Below are 20,197 nucleotides of genomic sequence, written 5' to 3' on the forward strand. Positions count from 1 at the left end.
TGATGTATGAGGCTGTCCTGTATTTTTGTAACTAGGCGTCACTACGAGAGTAAACATAGTGAAAACATGCTGTCTGCCAGCTCTCAAACTCTGCAGTTTGAACGGAGGCGCTGTCCAGCTAAACGTAACGAATGGAAAGTCAGTTCAAATCCTTTAAATTAATTGACCTTGAACGTTTAGCTACTCAATCAGTGCTATTTATATGTATACTCAGGCGCTGTCTACTCTACCTGTCCTCAACATATGAATTCGTTAGGGAAGAGGATTAAAGTATAACACACACTGGTGTCAGCCTATAAATTATTTATCTGGTCTCACAATTCAAATGTTTCATCTAAATGTTGTTCATTTTTTTTAGTTGTTCAAAATTGAAAAGCAGCAGGTATTTTATGGTAGACTGCATTATGAAGTTGAATGTGCCATTATCCCTTTGTTCACTTTTTTTTTAATGCGGATGTTTAAATTCTGTAGCACGTATTTGAACAGTCATTAGTTTGTGTTTTACTTTAGAAGGCACACGGTGTGTAGCGATCACTCCATGCACATCTTTTGGTCGGAGAGGCACGTAGCGGTTGTGACAGGAATGTAAGATGGAGAGGCCCTGGTCCCTCCAGCTAAGCGGTCTCTGATGGGTTCAGTTAATGACCAACCCAGGTGAACTGCCACTTAGTAATAGTGCACAGGATATTACACCCTGCAGCTTTCAGCATAAGTGTTGCGTGTGTATTTTGTTCATGATTTGTGAAGCTCTTGTTTTTTTTTTTTTGTTTTTTTTTTAAGTGCTTATATAAATTGATCTAAAAGGCCTTGATATGCTACAATGAAGTATCCATTTCAGCTTCAATTATCCATGATATTTTAGGCATGTAGTTTTTCTCAAGAGCCAACAGTCTTACTTAGGTGAATTTAGTGAACTTCGGCATTGTTCTTAACCAATAACAGATACGAAGACATTTAGAATAAAAGCAGTTTAATTTGGAATTTTTTCAAGATTCATCATACAGTGTTGTATTGCATATTGTGGTATTTAAAAAAACTGACTTTTTGTTTTGTCTAATTATTCAAACAGCTAGGTGGCAACAAAATCAACAATGAATCCAGGATTGAAACTTGCAATCGCATTCTTTTGCTAGGCATTTAAGATGTTTCCCTTTTTTTTTTAAATTAGGTCTTTTTAAATGATTTTTCTCCCTTCAGGGATCTTAATCTGCTCCCCAGGATGACAGCACTGAACGGTCTTCCCTGGAGGTAACCAAAAGACATTGCTGTTCTGCTCTCTCTGCCCCTTATAGTGGACATGGTCCATTGGGCTACACGTCTGGTGACATGTGTCTGGATCCAGGCTCTTGTGACTGTTGCTATGGACACTTGTCCCTCTACAGTTCCCAGTGCTGTAGACTTCACGATACACTACCCCATGCCCTTTTTTCAAACTCAAAACCCAATCCAGAACATTGTGACCAACTCCATATTCAAAGAAGTCTATGTGGCGTCTCAGAATGTCATTGAGGCAGTGAACAGCACTCTGGGTAAGCTCTGGGAACTTCGCACTGGGCCAGTGGGAGGCCCTCAGTGTGAGATCTGTGACCTGTGTGACATCAAAAAAGATCCCACCATTCCTGAGGACACTGACAGTGAGGTTCTTCTGCTGGATACTTTTCTCATGTACCTATACTCTTGTGGCAGCTCTCAGAATGGCGTATGTTATTTCCACCAGCTCAATGAGGGTGGACGTCCACCCAGTCCTTCAAAGTGTTTATTCAGAAAGGAGTTCAACTCCCCTGCGTTCTGCCCTGACTGCATCGCGAGCCCATTGGGCACTAAGGTAACCATGGTCGAAGAAGGCCAGACCGTGTATTTCTTTGTGGCGGCGACGGTCAACGACAGCGTGACCCAAAGGTACGGACGGAAGTCCATTTCAGTGCGGAGGCCTTTAGCGACGGAGGATGGCTTCTACACCGATGTCAGAAGTCTGACCGTTCTGCCAAACATGCGGAGAACCTATCCCATCGAATATGTCTACAGCTTCTTCACACAGGAGTTTGTGTATTTCCTGTCTGTGCAGAGAGAAAGCCCAGAACAAGGCACGTCTCCGTACCAGACACGGCTGGGACGCCTACCGCGACACGAGTGGGAGGTACGGCGGTACCGAGAGGTGGTTCTTGAGTGCCGGTTTGAGCCCAAACGGAGGAGAAGGAGCACGGGAGGTGAGGCGTTCAAAGATATAGTTTATAATGTGGTCCAAGCAGCCCATTTTGGGAAGGCTGGGAAGGAACTAGCAGAGGAACTAGGGGCTGAGGAGGAGGATGACATCCTTTACGGCGTGTTTGCCGTTACCGACGAGTTGGGCATTCCCGAGCATGACTCAGCACTTTGTGCCTTTCCCATGGATACTGTGAACAAGGCCATAGATGACGGGGTAGAAGCCTGCTGCAAGTCTGGACCAGAACAGCTCTCCAGAGGGCTGTGCCACTTTCAACCCTGTGAGAGCTGCCCGCATGAGGTTAGTCTGTCGGCTCCAGCTTCTCTCGTTAATCCCAATGTTTGGAACAAAATCAAAATGAGCTACTATCTGCATTTTTTAAATTCATTTAAAAAGATTTTTTTCACATTGGCAGAGACATATCCAGTAACAACTTCACTAGTGAGATGACTCCCATTTTAATTAAGCTTATTTGTAAAACTCATTTTATACAAACCTGTACTCCTTTTTTTTTTTTCAAATAACTTTGACACTGTTAAACATGATTATTTGAGGAGAAACAGAGTTTTGTTTTATTGATATAAACAAGTTAAATCTGTTGATACTAATAGTTGTAAAGATTGCCTGGGGCTACATATATAGGATTTTCAGCTGCAGTGTGTTTAGTGTTTATTTGATCCCAGTCTGTGACCCTCATGGTTTGTGTGTTGACGTAGTGGCTTAAATGATCACATTCCGCTCATGTAGGGTGAGTAAGGAAGGGCTTTGTTGGCTGTTTTTTTGGGATTTGTATGGAGTGAATGGAGGAGCTAAGGTATGATATCATAGTAAATAGAAAAACAGAGAAAACTTGGATGTGTTCAGACAGGTTTCCAGGTGAGATTGAATAACTGAATGATGCTTTGATGATTGAAAAGGCATGTAAGTTAATAGTCTCACTAAAGGATCTCTCTCAACCTATAGATGGAGGGGCTTACTTAGAAACTTCCTGCTTGGAGACAATGGAAACGGAAACTCACATACTTTCTGGCAGATGTACCATGACCATTTTTTACCTCAGTTTTGGAAAGAGCACATTTAGAGATGTTGTAACTATGTGCTAACCTTTCATCAGTAACTTATGCATGCTGCCTGTCAAACGTTTGAGGACAACTTGCCTTTTTCTTCATTTTTTTTTAAGTGTTGTCTGATTTTCTCTGTAACCTTTCAATTAATTATTATGCAATACTGCAATTTTTTTTTCTTTCCGTTTTTTTACATACAGCATTTTTTCAACCTATATTTTGGGTATATTTGTGCGACACCCAGCTTCATGTCCATCAAAGTGTGTTCGTTAGTTTGAAGAGTGGGTTTTGCCTATGTAATGATTTGACTAGTTAAAAGCCTGCACTGAAAGAATTTTGCCCCAAAGGTGGTTTAAAACACCTGAACACACTCATGAGTGCTGACATCACAACTGGGCATGGGCGTAAATGACGGGGGGTTGTAACCCCCCCAACAATCAACAATCCCCCCCCCCCCCCCCAAATAATCAAATAATGAACCCCACCAATGTTCAACCCAAAGTTACACCCTTGCAACAGGGATATAAATTGGGTGAGATATGTCAGTATTCCCAAGGTAATAATCTTGTCAGTTATTGCTTCAGTTTCATATAAACATTAGCCTTTGACGTGTTAAATTATTGCAAACCGACAAAGAAAACATGCTTATCTATTAAAAACATTTTCAAAAGCTATGTGCCTCCAAACATTTGACTTGCAGTATATAATCATATTTAAGTGACATAAAACATACAACTTACTAGTGACACATGTGACATCTGCCTCCTCTCACTCTTTTTTCTTTGGATTCTGTGAGTTTTTTATGTCAGCAAAGTAGATCTACAGGCTTCACCGTGAGACAATAACGTACATGTCAGTGGAATGCTGTTGGTGTTTAGCATTTAGAAAAACCTTTTTTTTCTCTCTCTCTCTCTCTCTTTCTCTTATACCTCATTAAGCGCTCAGAGATGTGCAAACTCAAAATGAACCTCACGAAATAGACGCGTGCTCCTCGTCCTAACCTGCCCACGGTAGCCTGTGAGGGAGTTGACTGGGTGTGTTTGTCTGAAAACGCAGCTTGGCTATCCCTCAAGGAAAACTTCTCACAGAGTGAGGACAAATCAATAAGGCTTGAGTTCTGCTTACTTAGATTATTGAAATAATCCGTTTGAAGTCCTTTTCATTTCATTTCTACGCCCCTATCTGAATGCATGAATAAGTGTGAAATGATACTGTCTATCTGAGTTTCATAGCTTGGGATAGTTAGTGGTCTTTTATTCATAGATCCTTGTAAAGTTTCTGAATTCCTCCCTTGGCCAGAGCATATAAGGATTTATAATAGCCCAAAAAAAATCTGTACTGTGTTTTGGCTTGAGCAGGCTTGAAAATCAAATTGAAATCAATCTGTCTCTAGTTCAAAGAGAGGTGAACATTTTGCCGCACAGGGAGAGAAGTATCACTTCTCTGGAAATAATAATTGTAAGAGCATCTAAAGTTTATCATCCCGTTTTCTCTACAGTTTGAACAAGGGCTTGACCTATTAAAAAGGCTCTCAAATTGCCAGGAAGCTATTTGAGAGAGGAAAAATCAGTTTATAGAAAAGCTATGACTTTGTCATGCAAAGTGGTCGGAAAAAAATAAGGGTGTCTGTTTCACTGCCAGATTGTTTGCCGGTTTGTTGGCTCAACGTAGGTTAGAGCTGAAGATGTGGGTCATGTCTGCTGCTGGGTTCTTTTGAGTGATAAGGGAAGTAAGGTTCATTTCAGTGTTCGGAGTTTGCCGGTGTAGTGAACCTCACTTGAAGAAGCGGTGGAACTTTCCTGGACATGCATAAACCATATTTGGAGGTACTTGTGCACTTCAATAAAATAAATGGATGGAGACTGAGGGTGGCTTAGGTTTTTGTATTTATATCACTGTTTATTTGCAGTCTTTGAATACCATACAGTATCTCCTGTGAGTATTCTATAGAATTTGACTTTTCGCTTCCCATTCCTACAACGCTGACCTTTAAACCACCAGACCGATTTTTCCCAGGCACATTTAAATACATAATCTTTTCATTCAGCGCATACTTCAGCGTTGGACTGATATTTCTGATCTTCATACCACTAATATTTCCACAGCAGAAGACTAATTTTACCCTGGGGAAAAAAAGGTATTTAACAAGCTTGTGAATATTTTCCAACTCTGAGGAATCAGTAGAGTACTAGACATTTTTCAAGGTGTCCGCTTTCAAACATTCCTCACTATTGTCATAAGCATGTCATCAGTGGGGGTGTAAAATCTGACTGTCTGGACGCGTACGTCATCACACTCTCGGCTGTGACTAGGTTTTCTGTTTGGAATGACCCACCGAGAGACCTTATAATGTGGTCTACATGAAACGCTTTCTGGAACACGTTTTTTTCAGCCCCCCAAAAAAAAAAAAAATCACTTCCTTCTCAGTGCGTTTGAGGACATCTTTGCATACATTGCTTAAGTGGAAGGTGGTTAGGAATCCATGGTAACGGTGTGCAGCCTAATGAGGATGTGGTCAGCTTGGAGGCTTTACATGGTGCTGTCAGGAAATGATTTAAGAGGAAAGTGACAGTGCAGTTTTCCACACGGGCCAAGTGTTTATTATCTGAATGGCTGACGAGCTCTTGAGGAGCACGACTAGAGTGACCCCAGTTGTGCTGTTTTCAGATAATGCAGCAATGGTATATGTATCTCTTTAAACTTGGGCTTCATCCTGAATTTAGAATCTATCTTGCATTTTTTTTTCTATGTTAGAAGTTACCAAAGTCATTCCAGGAGAGTTTGTGTGTGTGTAGGGCTTTGCTGTAACTCAGTAGTTCATTGACTCATTAAAAGGGGTCAATTAGCTTGAGAATCCTCTCTCTTGGTTTTCCAAGCCTTAGTAGGTGATTTACAGGTTAACGCAGTAACTGCATAAACGCTCAGATATGACACTGGACAACCCTGTCCTAGATAAAAGTGGCACTCATTCATAGTATGCAGTTTGTGAATATGAAAAATAGAGAAAATATGTATTTGTTGTGGTTTTGACATTGAGATCACTATGAAATGTCCTGGAGCATGTATCTGAAACAATTTCTGGAAGCCTCCCTTGAAAACCTAGTCACCTCCCACAGTTATGTTCTTGGCAGTGTTCCTCCAGCATTCCTGTATGTGAAAACAGATTTGGTTTCCAAGATTTTCTGAGCTGGAATCTCCAGATCTCTGAAATTCTGTAATTTAAATGAACGCTCTGAAAAGCTGTTGTCACTGCAGCTATAACCCACACGCTCCATAACTCCTCAAAGCAAAGTAAAATCATCTAGCACGATCTCGATCAAAAACAGTTTGTCCTCAGAGTTGTCTCACTTTCCTGTGAGAGCGTTACTGTGCCCACTGTGGGCTGTCTCACACGTGTATCCTGAAGTTCTCTCTGTGCCTTAATTTTTTGTGGCATAGGCATTGTACGCATCCTGTCTTTAATCAACCTTGTCTCCAGACTCCCTTTAGAGGGAAGGAAAATAAGGGACAAAAAAACCTGAGGAAAATCTCTTCCTCGTATTGTTGATCAACAATATATTCATGTGTTTTTCACCCTGGTTTCACTCAAGAGACGACCTATATTTACCCTCTCAGTTATGACCTGTTGTCTGTTTGTAATATAAAAGGACGTCAGTACTTGAATGACGGCTTCTGTTTTTGGTTTTGTCACGTAAATGGGTAACATTGCAACACTGAAAGTGGTGACTCCAAAACAGCTTTTTGCTCTTGACAGGAAAGTGTGGACCTCAGGCTGGCTGCCTTTTTTTTTATTTTAGAACATTTCAGCATTTCAGTATTCAGTATTCAAGCCTACTACTTAGTCTGTTCAGATTTATTGGGCTGATTTATTGGTAAAACTTGCCTTAGGTGTTTCTGACTCAAATTTTTCTTTTGATATAGATCTCCATTCTCCCCAGTTGTGTGATATCTGTTGAATATGTTTTTGAATTTGATACAAAAAAAATAATGATGAACACCCTTAAGACAAGTTTGAAATTTCCCCAGTGTTTGACCTGATGATTCAGCCTTGGGAATTCCTTATAAAATGCTTATGAGAGTGTCATAATAACAGCTAGAAAATATTCTAATATTTTACAGCGTCACTGAATCAGCTGTTTCAAAATGCCTATGGTGCTGTCTGCCAACAGCTATGTCATCAAATAGTGATTATGTGAAGCAATAACCCATTATAATGTAAAAAAAAAAATATTATCATTTCACAGTGACGAAGCATCTAACCCACAAATTGCTCAAGTGGTAGTAACTTGACTCTAATTAGTCACGTTTTAATATATCCCCAGTATTGAAGAATTTATTAAATAAATATGTACCCTAACAGAGTTTGTAAAATGCTTTTATTTTACATTATGTTTTAATAACATATACGCATAATGATTAGGACTACTTACTGTTGATTGTCAAGCCACTCATACAAAATATTTTGTTTTTATTTACCTTTGCGTTAAATCTGTTGCCTCGACATAACAGCGAGATATTCAGTCCGTGTTGACAACCGTAAACTTAATGCCTGTGTTGTCTTTCGGTGACCAGAGCATGGAAAACAATGCCACATGCAGAGACCAGCCCACCCTGGTGTCTAAACCGTACTACAGAGTGGACCTCTTCAACAGACAGATGCGGGATGTCCTGCTCACCTCACTGCTGGTCACCGGCATCGAGAATAAGACTGTGGCGCATATCGGAACGTCAGACGGGCGACTTCTGCAGGTATCTTACTTGAAACAGGAAGAATCTTCATTACAATGTCAGCTCTGTTTAAACCTTATCAAATCAGTGACCATCTTAGTCTCTTTCTTTCTCTCTCTCTCTTTCTCTCTCTCCCCCTATGTGTGTGTGTCTGTGCGTGTTTCATGTATGTGCGTACTTTCTTCATTGTGTTTGTGTTACAGCTTGTCCTGAGAAGATCGAGCCCTATCATCTTTGCAAACTACTCATTAGTGGAGAATGAACAAGTCTCCTCCACTGCTGCTGTGCTTTCTCCAGACCATTTACTCTTTGTTGTTGGAAACAAGGTAATGGAGGACAGAGAGCAGGTTCAGTTTGGATAGGCCACTGTGAAAGGTCTTATGGAATTTGTCCAGAGAAAATACTTCAAAGTACAACATCTATATACACAGTTGGACAAAGTCTCCACCATTTTTTTAATATTATTTTAAGTGGTGGTGATAGTAATCTCTCTCTCTCTCACTCTGTCTCTCTCTTTCTCAGATAGATAGATAGATAGATAGATAGATGGATAGATGGATAGATGGATAGATAGAAAAATATTGTATTTATAGTTTACAGTTTTGTAAAAATCTTTCATAATTAATAAATGAATCTGTTTGGTTCACAGATGATCCAGGTGCCCCAGAGGGGACCAGGCTGTCGTCACTTCCTGACCTGTGCCACATGCCTCACTGCCCCCAAATTCATGGGCTGCGGCTGGTGCTCTGGAGAGTGTACTTGGCAGGATGACTGTCCTGGACATTGGAGCAATGAATCATGCCCACCTGGCATTATAGAGGTGAGTTCACTGAAGGCTTGCCAAGTCAGAGAGCTCCAGAGAGAACTATATCTCATATCTCAGCATAGTTACAGTTTGTTTTGAAACACACTATTTCAGTTTGGGAACATTTTTTTTTCTTTCTTTACTTCATATCTCAGAAGAACTCAGTCGAAAGAATTCTTTAGTTCATTTGTACTACTTGTTGTATAAAGGTTCAAACAAACACAACTGCTTTTTTTCAGTCAACAAAGGCAGTTTTGAACACTGTCTATGCTTGTTTGCTCTTAAATAGTCATGTTTTAAAGCCATGAATTTTATTGCATCATTCAGTGACTTTTAAGAAGTGCATTTTTAGCCAGTGACTCATCTGGATCTCCTCTGATGACTGCAAATGTTTAATACACTGAAGGAGTAACCGTGATAAAAGTTGGAAACTCTTTTGGTTTGATAGATAACGCTGTTGAGTCAAGCTTTTTAATTTTGTATTTATATTTAAAGTTGCAGAGTGATTAATGCCCTTTTCTAACTCATTTAATTTACTGACTCTTGTCTACGTGTCTGGCTCAGTTCTTTCCTAAGACAGCGCCACCCGATGGTCAGACAGAGCTGACTCTGTGTGGCTGGGAGTTTCAATCTCCTCTGAGGCCTCCTATTACGAGCAGAACCCATGAAGTGAAGCTTGGAGAGACAGCCTGTGTGGTGTTGCCAAAGAACAGCAACAGCACAAGGTGAGGATCTCCAGGCTGCAATACGCCATGTTTTACTTCAGCATCCACACCCACAATGTGCTTAGTTTACAGGGAATCCGTCTGACTCGAAAACATATTTGTCTTGAACTAGCAACTCAGAGACCAATGTTATCCTTTTCGTCTTTCATTCACTGATCATTAAACTTCTCAGTTTACATTAATATTTGCATATATTCATTTAGCAGGTTCTTTGAGCCCATGTGACTTCTCAGTTGATTTAACAGTGCAACGTGCTTTACTTTTTCCCTCCATCGCACTTAAAAAAAGAAGTTCAATATTTGCATTCATGAATGCATTATATATTTATTCAGGGTGATACCAACAAGTCTGTTTACTTATGAAGATGATGTAGATTTGCACTGAGCAAATTTGAGTGGTGTTATTGAAGCATGTTTACACTACAAGTTTGTTGTACTGATATTTCTGTGTTTTTTGCTCCTAGTCTCATTTGTAAGATCCGTTCTGGGGCAACAGAGCCGTTGTTTAGGCCAGTCAACATCACCGTTAAGGTGCATGAGGGCAAAGTGGAGGGGCGTTACTCGATTGACGGAAAAGCCGAGATGCCTGGATTCACATTTGTGGTAATGGTGCTCACGTGGTTTACATACCATAATCTGTACGGTGGCATCGTTTAGTCATGTTGCAACGTTGGAATTTTGCAATGCATGGATCATCTTGAGTGGTCTCAAGTATAGTTGTCATTTGTGTGTGGTAATGTCAGTGTCTGGCCTGATTAAATTAGACTTGGTGAATAATGCTTTGCTCTTTTCGTCAGCATTACTAAGAACTAGATATTTCACTCCTCCTTTTTAACAGTGTTCTGTCATCTTTAAGTCACCTCAGGATCATGTGCGTATTCCTAGCACTTCGTAGTTTTTGAATGTTACTTGATTAGTTTTTAACTGTAGCTCTCTGACTCCCAGATCCCAAATATCACAGAAGTACAGCCAGACTATGGCCCTGTCAATGGGGGAACTCTAATCACCATCACTGGTCCTCATCTGGACTCTGGTAAAACCAGGAGAGTTACTCTGGATGGACAACCTTGTACAATCAAAAGGTGGGAATTACAGCCATTCATAACGTCACTATATATGCACAGTATATCTATAGTGTGTGCTACTGTTCTTAGATAAAGTATGTTTGGCAGTTTACACATTTTCTGGTGGAGTTTTGTTGTTCTCACTGTGTAATCTTTCTTTTTACAAATTTAGAGACTGAACGTATAAATCTTAAATGTACGTTGCAGTGTAATGGAGTAACAAAGTTAAGACAGAGTTGAAAGTTTTATAGTTCTGTTTATTCAGTGTCAAACACAGGTGAGGAAGCATTTGGCAGTGGAACTGCCAATAGAGCGGCCTGGGCATGTACTATTCCATATCAGCCAGGGACTTGTGCTAGCATGTATGCTTGGTGTTACAGTAATGTGGGAAACTCTTTGGATATTTGTGACGCCGAGCGATATAACACTGTAGCTCATGTTCTCAAGAGTTACAATACTGCTTTTGTTTTTAAAAGGATGAACGAATGCGTAGATGAATGAATGAATGAGTGAATATACTAACAAGTCAATGAATGAATGAATGGATGAATGAATGAGTCAATCAATCAGTCATCAACCATTCAGTGTCAACATGAATGGAAATATTTATGATGAGGTCAAAAAAATGAGGTTATTTAATATGTTGCCTTTTTTTAGCTTCATGTGTTTCAGTGATGATTTATTGATTTAGTTACTTACATGCTTACTTAATTAAACAGAATGGATTGCTTTCACATGATTTTGTCATTGATTAATTTATTTCAGTGTTGTTAGTATGTAATACGCAATGAAATAACTGAATTAAACAATTAAAGAATTAATTAAGAGAATTTAATATACCTTAGACATAGCTGATTTTATGCATTATGTGTACTAAGCTTACATTTTTGTGTTTTAACATGACATCATAAGCAAATGTTGCAATAATAATAATAATAGTAATAATAATAATAATAATAATAATAATAATAATAAAAATAATAATAATAATAATAATAATAATAACAATTACAACAACAACAACAACAACAACAATAATAATAATAATAATGATAATGATAATAATAATAATGATAACAATAATAATAATAATTTTCTCCTTCATTCCTCAGCGTGTCATCTGGCCGGGGGAATATATCGTCGATAGTGTGCGAGTCCCTGCCGGTCAGTGAGGTGAAAGACGTGGTCCTCAGGGTGTACATAGACAAGTCCCGCGTGGTCACCACCAAGGTGTTCCGCTACAAAGAGACCCCCGAGATCACGGCTGTCCTCCCAGACTGCAGCTTTGACAGGTATTGTGAGGCACTGAGGCATGTGTAAGGTTACTGTGGACCAGTGGCGTAGTCTATGTGACACGCAGGTCTACGCCGAATACCCACTAAGAAAGCTCCAGGATTTCTGTACACCCACTTAAAAATGTGCAAGGACACGTAGCAAGGACACGTAGTTTTCTGACAGAATTTTCACAATTTTAGGGTTTTATTTATTTTTTTTGCAAACACTGGATTGGGAGACAGCAACCTGTGCACAGGCTGTCAAATATGGAAAAAAAAAAATCTTTCATGTTGCCCAACCAGATAGCCCTCTCTCCACTCCCCCCCCCTCCCCCACCATCTCACTCACCCCAAGTACCAACGAGCACAGTTCAGAAGCAAGAGTGCGTACACATGCGACTGCTGCAGCTGTGTGATTTCGGGATTTTAAAATAAAGTTTGGATATTGAAGTAAAGTTAAATGAAATAAACGATGGTCCTCAGGGATGAAAAGCTTTGGCATACCTGGTTAACATCCGTCCTGCACGTGATATTGATACGGGTGGATGAAGCAGGAAACTTTGTGTTAGTGAAAGTATAACTACGCTGTACGCTGGTAAATGCAAAAGTAGGCTACTTAATTTCAAGGTGTAGTTAAGTTAAAGTCGCTACTAAGTATGATTGTTACTCACTGTGTCTGATATAATTAGTAGGCATTCAATGCACAAGCCTTTGAACTGTGAATGTTAGTGGTCAGGCGGTTAATTGTGGACTTTAAAGGTGCACTCCGCGATTCTAATCCAATACACTCTCTCTCGCTCTCACTCACTCATTATTTAAGCCGCTTAACCTACTTAGGGTCATGGGGGTACTGGAGCCTATCCCAGCATTTGTTGGGGAAAAGGCAGGGAAACACCCTGGACAGGTCACCAGTCCATCGCAGGGCAGACACACAGACAAACACATTCATGCACTCATTCACACCTATTTGTTGTGCAATTTGGTATCTCCAACTGGCCTGACTTGCATGTCTTTGGACTGAGGGAGGAAACTGGATCTCCTGGGGGAGACCCATGCAGACATGGGAAGAATATGCAAACTCCACACAGAATCAAACCCGGGACCTTCTTCCTGTGAGTGCTACCCATTGCACCATGTAAGGGAAATCTGGAGTCTCCTTATGGAGAGTTGCTAAGTCTCAGAGACAACAAACGTCAGATGTGATGAATCATTTACTTTTATTCCAATAGCATGATCATGGGAGAGTGCACTCTAGTCAAATGTGAGCACAGTCTTTCCGAACAAAGAGAATGACAGAGTTTTTGTACAGTGATGTAAACAACTTTGGAGGTGGTGCAGGACCAGTCTATCTGGCCCCCAACTTTAACACATCATGTTCCCGAAGGAAAACTGCAGAGTGAACCCCAAATGCTCCCTCACAACTTCCCTTTGTCTGACCTATGATTTTATCTTTAATACAGACTTAATTTTAGACTTTGACAGATGGTCATGGCCTGGCATCCCTTTAACGGTTTCACTTGTCTAATCTAAGATACTTTCACCCAAGATTACAGACAGTTCACACAGTGACCGATACTCTTGATTATACAGATGTTACAACAGGTCAGTAATACTTCTTCTTTTGGGCTTGCAGGCACATTACTGCACGCTTTCAGCCATCGTATTCTCACATAACTTCCTCTTTGTAATTTTTCAATGTTCAACCGAAAATGACATTTGGCATTGCATCTTAAGATTTGATTAGGTGGAGTATATTCTCAGGCAGTGTTTATGCCCTGAACATATGTCATATAATGTTATTTTCCATAGCCACCGTGCGACCTAATCCAATACACTTTTTTTTTTTTTTGTCAAATTCACTGAATTTCTGCCCACTGACACTATGCTTCTTTATACTTGTAATGTTGCTAAAAAATTAATAGGTTTCATCCTCTGCAAATATATATCTAGTCCTTTGGAATGGCCTCAGTTGTGTGTGAATGCATGTACAGTATGCGTTGGTGATTATGGTGGTGGTTATGGGGTTGTTGGGTGTTGCACTGTGTGTGGAGGGAGAGGGTGGGGGGACTCATCACAGTATACTCACTACTGTGAACTAGACTATACCACTGCTGTGGACAGGCTTTGCTAACCTAACAAACGAAGTGACAGGAAGAGTTCAATCTTTCCTGTTCTGAACCCACAACTGAGTCACTTTGCTAGAGACACTTAACAGACTATTACGCAAAATGAGATAAGCTTGCATTGGTTTGATGAAAGAGTGCGATTCTATAGCCGAGGAACGTGTTTGAGCTGAAACACAGGGCTGTACCTTCTAATCATGTCTATTTTGACCACTGTGTACGCACACTGTGGTTATTATGTAGTAAACACAGACTTCAGGGCAAAACATAATACCTCCTTAGGCTGTAAGGGATTAGACTAGCAAACTTGGAGTGTACATTTTATATGCCAAGGGTCCTGTTAATTCTTTTTTAATGGTTTTTGTCACCTTTTGAATTGCAGAGGATCCAGAATTACTATTGAAGGCAAGAATCTGGACTCTGTTTACAAAACCATCATCCACTTCAAGCCAAATGAGAGCCACCTTAAACCTGTCTCCACTGTAAGTTATAGAAAAAAACATTTCCCACTTATACTACAAAGAACAAATACTTTCACCCTATAAAACTACAAACAAAAACCACTTATTCGACTTTTTTTGTTGTTGTCGTTTTTTTTTTAGCAAATTCAGTTTTCAAGGTTTCACCTAACATTCTAACAGCCTAACATTCTATGACATTGTGTGTATGAATCAAGGTTAAACAAAACAGCTCAAATTCATTGTCTTATGTTCTGCAGGAGTGCAGAGGAAAGGCGAAACCCACTCGGATGGAGTGCATCGCTCCTGCGTTCCACAGGGATGAGTCGGAAGTGGGTGAGCTGTCCTTCGACATGGACGGAGCTCATGGCCTCTGGAAGCAAGAATTCTCCTACCACCCTTATGGCAAACCCATACCATTTGAAACAGAAGGACACGTACTACAGCTCTATCCTGGATTTGATGAAGTCTCTTTACACGTATGTGCATGAGCAGTTTCGTTAAAGATAAGCATCATCCTGTTATAATATCCAGCTCTGAGAGTAATTATAGATCTTTCAATAATTTGGTTTTGATGTCATGAATCCGACAGCATCAGAAATTAAACCTTGTGAACTCCTGCATGACAATCACCATGACTGTTGGAGGAGTTGACTGTGGCGCTAAAGTTCTGGACAATGAAATCACATGCAGAATCCCCAAAAACCTCACTATACCCAGTGAGGGCCTGCCCGTGAAGGTAAGTCCGCAGTGCCATTCTTTCATGTGGTCCGATGTCATTTCATCTGGCACTAGTGCGACACAGTACTGTTTTACGAAATGCCCTATGAAAAATGTGGACTGTAATCTTACTGGGAGTACATTGACTGATGCCTGGTTTTCAAGCATTTTGTTTTACCCTTGATCTTCTCCGTGCTAGATCTCCATCAACGGGCAAGTCCATGAGGTTGGAACTGTGATCCTAGTCAGTAACCACTACATGGTTGGCATTGTGCTAGGCATCCTGGGAGCTTTGGTCGCTGGGGCAGTTCTGGCCTTTGTTGTCATGAAACACCTGAGAAAGAAGAAGAAGGGTGAGGAACTCACAGGCATTTTTACACAAGATGCCGGTAATCGCAGGGTTGTGTAAGCTGACGGGAACAGCTGTAGTCATGTTTAGTTACACAGAGATCAGCCTGTTCTGTTATAATTCATTCATCTAACCGATGTAGTCAATTATTAAAAGACTGTTGTGAAATTTGCAGCCTCCCTCGCTGAGACTCGTCTGTCTCATTATTCACACAACCATAATCGCACCAATAGCAGCGACGCGGACCTGTCCCCTGTCGGCGACTACAGACGAGGTGAGACAAGGACATCACCCAACTGTCATTATGCAGTTATTCGCAACTCTCAATATAAAGGACACAGCAAATGGACTTCAGCAAAGCTGTGTCACACTATGATTGAGTTTAGGCTATGACAATTCATACATTTTACAGCTAGAAGGCGATAACAGAACCATAGAAACTATGCATATGAAATGGTACCGCGGTACTGTTTTACAGTACAGTACTTTCCTATGGATCTGTTTTTGGCCTCATCTCCACAGGGCTTCCTCTCAATACCACCGCAGCCACCAGTGGTCCGGTGGTGTTCCCGGGCCTGGCATATGCTGGAAGCCTGGATCCCACACTGACTCCTCTGATGCCCCCTGAAAAGATCTCCATATCCAGTTTTCGTCCTGAGCTCCTGGAGGAAGTGAAGGACGTGCTGATTCCAGCCTCCATGCTCAATGTTCAGCATCACCAGATCATTGGCAAAGGTAGGTCTGGATGACCTGCACTGTGCGACACTGTAAGACAGTACAAGATACATCAGGCACCTGACATATACTTTATTAACAGCTGTAAACCTGGTATGAACATCAGGGAATCTGGAACACTGAGGCCGTACTTCTCAGAACTGTAATTTGTGACACAGAAGCTCATAATTTTGTGATCTGGTATATAGACCGATATTGCTCTTGCCAGTCCCCTCTGACCACATCAAAATACTGTCTCTCATAGGGACCATGATTCCTTTTCCAGTTCAGTTGCCTCCTTAATTTTTTATGAACTGGAGAATATCTGTCAGTTTTTCTCCTATAAAACGTAATGTCCATTTTCTCCCCAGGTCACTTTGGGACAGTTTACCACGGTTACCTTACTGACCACAACAATAGAGAAATCCACTGTGCTGTGAAATCGCTTAACAGTGAGTAAGGCAGGCAGAGCACGATGTACAATACTCAAGGAAAGAATTTCCTTGAAGTTATGTTATGTGTGCAAATCATATGCGTATGAGAGATGAAACAGATGAAATGTCTCGATCGTTGTCTCTTCTTAGGAATAACAGATGTGGAGGAAGTGGAGCAGTTTCTGAAGGAAGGCATTCTGATGAAAGGCTTTCACCATACTAATGTACTCTCTCTGCTGGGCATACTACTCCCTCATGAAGGGCTCCCCCTGGTGGTACTGCCTTATATGAAGCATGGTGACCTCCGACACTTCATCCGCTGCGAGAACAGGGTCAGTTATCTAAACATTAAAATATTTATGTATTTCGCATTTATTTAAGTGAAGAGTCAGAACACATTCAAATGTTCCGGACATTTAGATAAAGTGTTTTTCTAAATTACTTTTAAATGTAAATTTCTTTACTAACTTATTACTCGTCCACCTAATTGGACTTGTCAACCCGTCAACAAGGTGTTACGTGTTATGTGGCTCAGTTTGCGTATTAGTGCAATGTTAGAGCAGAAAATGTGTTACCCAGTGGCTTCCTATGGCCAGGAACAAGCAAGTGAACTGAAAACAACAACAACAACAACAACAAATGTGACCAAATGACCAAAAAATGTTACATTAAATAAATTTAACCTCTATTGTTTTTCCATTGATTTCACGCATTACCCACTGTTAAACCTCTTTTAGAATCCCACCGTGAAGGACCTGATTGGATTTGGGCTTCAGGTTGCTAAGGGAATGGAATATTTGGCACAGAAAAAGTTTGTTCACAGAGATCTGGCTGCACGCAACTGCATGTGAGTCACTGTCCACTGAAAGAGAGAGAAACAAAAGCTAAACATTAAACTGCATTCTGAGTTTTGAGATGTTTCATATACTTATATGCCCCATCCGGATAAACAGAGTCCCTTGACAAAACAGTTAGAATTAAACTGATATATAGCTAATTCCTCATTTTAATATTAGACTGTTCAAATTTACAATAATGTATTCATGTCCCCATAAAACTACAGTGAGATCTTTTTTTGTTGCTGAATTTTGGTTGAACCCAATGACCGGTGAATGTTAACATCTCAGGCTGGATGAGTCATACACAGTCAAGGTGGCTGATTTTGGCATGGCTCGAGATGTCTTCGACAAAGAGTACTACAGCGTTCAGGACCACCGCAAAGCCAAGCTGCCAGTCAAATGGATGGCCATAGAGAGTCTACAGACACAGAAATTTACGTCAAAGTCTGACGTGGTGAGATAACAGAGAGCCTGTGTGGTCTAAACTTGTAATGCTGTGTTTCTCAATCCAGTGTCTTTTTTAACGTGTTCGCTTTGGCCTGGCGGTATCACGCCTACGTCTTTAACTTACTGAAACAGCTAAGCCACAGCTTGGCTCAAATAAATTCAAAAAAAAAAAAAAAAAAAAGTATGGGAGGAACTACTGAAACGCATTATAAAAATCTTGGATGGAAAAAGCGTTGACGTCATAGAAATGTTACTAATCCTTCTGCCTTGTATCGGTCAGGTTTCATACCTTACTCATGAAGCCTTTCTCTGTCTTTCTCTGCCCAGTGGTCGTTTGGGGTTTTGATGTGGGAAATGCTGACCAGGGGAGCAAGTCCTTACCCAGAGGTTGATCCTTATGACATTACACATTATCTGCTGAAGGGCCGTCGGCTGCCCCAGCCCCAGTACTGCCCAGACCTGCTGTGAGTAGCCCAGTCTACATCCCGCTATTTTCCATTTTATTCAATGCTGGAATTGGACTAATTTATTCTTTTACCTGTCATTTGAGTCTCTGGTCTGAGAGTTTGTAAATAAAAAGAAGATTTGTAATTAAAATATGGGTTTGCATTATGCTTAAACAAGCTCTCTGAAGGACACTTTTTTTTAATCTGACTCTACTCTACGAACTCCCGGTGCTTCTGGGGTAATATTTTCTCTCATTCTTAGTTGATCAGCAGCTCTGGGCCTGTTTTGGTATTTTTCCAGCAGTTGAGAGATGAGAGAGGAAAGTTAACGCAGTGTTGAAAGGTGTAAAAAAAGGTCAACTCCATAAAGTTACACACGTAAATTGTCCACCCAAGTTCACTCAGCTTCTAGTAATATTTTATGGATGTTAGTAATCATACATTCAGAGTGAGAGTCGCTGCACATTCATAACCACAGAAGAAAAGAAAATGACAAACATATTATCCTAACTAACATTTATTAGGATTTTACTTAAAAACATTTCTCATCTTTCCAAAAGTGACCTTTGTGCCTTCTGTTCACGAATGTGGAACAGAAACTTTGGATGTTACAGAAACAGGAAATCTTCTGAGATCGGTTAGAGATTTAGAGTGTAGCGTCAGAGGGAGAGGGCGTAATTACTGACCTGCCATCCTGAGTGGAAAACAGGAGAAGTGTGTGACTAATGCTGAGCTGTAAAGGAGTTCGTACACATCATCAGATATAGGTTCAGAACCGACGACAGTTCATTCTGCTACGGATCGCTATGATTTTTCTTACAAAGGTCCATTTCCTGTAGCCGCATTTCTATATATGTGATTTATATGAATAGGTTTCTTTCAGGTAACATTACAGAAGCAGTAATTATGAGATCGGTACAGTTTAGAAGCATCTTTTTACTGCAGGAGTTTACTGCTGCACAGAGGCGTAGCACACCTAACTACGCATATGGTCAAAATTCGATCAGAACTGGTCAAATGCTGAGCTATGACAGAAATCAATCAACAATTCTGTTTTTTATTTGCTTTCTTGTGACAAATTGTCTTGGTTCAACCTGGTTCCACCATAGAGAAAAATGCCATTTATCTACTTACAACATATTCAGTTGATCATTTTCCTAGTCACTGCTCTGTGCCTTTGTAGAATGTACAGGGTTATATCTTCTTCATTGAAGAGTATCTGTGACTGTAGTCCAGTATTTATGTGATTTCATCTCCAGTAGCATTACATAGTGACAGCTGTGCTCTCCCTGCCCAGGTATGCTATCATGCTACAATGCTGGGATCCTGACCCAGAGAGAAGGCCTAGCTTCACCACGCTGGTGTCTGAAATCCTGGCTATTCTTTCTGGTCTGGAGGGGGAGCATTACATCAGTCTGAAGGTGACCTATGTCAACCTGGACCAGCCCCGGCCATACCCGGCCCTGACCGACTCCGCCGACGAGTATGACTCCTCGGATCTGGACGAAAGCGGCTCCGTCTCCTCCTGACGTGGTCCGAGAGCGTGCAGAGCTCGCCGGAGAAATGTGACTATTTATTAAAACTAAGGACGGAACGGCAACTTTTGAATGTCTTCAGTGGTTCCAACGTAAATGGGAAGTCCCTGCAGGTGAAGCAAGGATGGAGTCAGACACTGGAGGAGGTGGAGGAAGGGTTGCTGACGATGTCGCGTCAGTGAAGGCGGGCGTCCTTCTGATTGACGGGGACAATTTTTTGGCTAATGAGCTGATGCACTCTTTGCTCGGCGATGTCACATTAGACCTATT

General features: G+C 40.8%; 1 protein-coding gene across 1 annotated transcript; it reads left to right on the forward strand.

The window, feature by feature from the left end:
• Positions 1-1,297: 1,297 nt before the first annotated feature.
• On the forward strand, positions 1,298-19,921 carry mst1rb (macrophage stimulating 1 receptor b). The gene is made up of 20 exons (XM_030777459.1): positions 1,298-2,503; positions 7,840-8,016; positions 8,199-8,321; positions 8,645-8,815; positions 9,365-9,525; positions 9,989-10,127; positions 10,470-10,606; positions 11,701-11,880; positions 14,368-14,467; positions 14,704-14,922; positions 15,036-15,182; positions 15,363-15,516; positions 15,688-15,810; positions 16,059-16,247; positions 16,598-16,678; positions 16,811-16,992; positions 17,398-17,507; positions 17,788-17,953; positions 18,274-18,410; positions 19,690-19,921. The coding sequence occupies exons 1-20, from the start codon at positions 1,298-1,300 to the stop codon at positions 19,919-19,921; spliced, it is 4,134 nt and encodes a 1,377-aa protein (XP_030633319.1).
• The last annotated feature ends 276 nt before the right edge of the window (positions 19,922-20,197 follow it).

This window comes from Chanos chanos, chromosome 6, assembly GCF_902362185.1.
Source record: "Chanos chanos chromosome 6, fChaCha1.1, whole genome shotgun sequence".
NCBI lineage: Eukaryota > Metazoa > Chordata > Actinopteri > Gonorynchiformes > Chanidae > Chanos > Chanos chanos.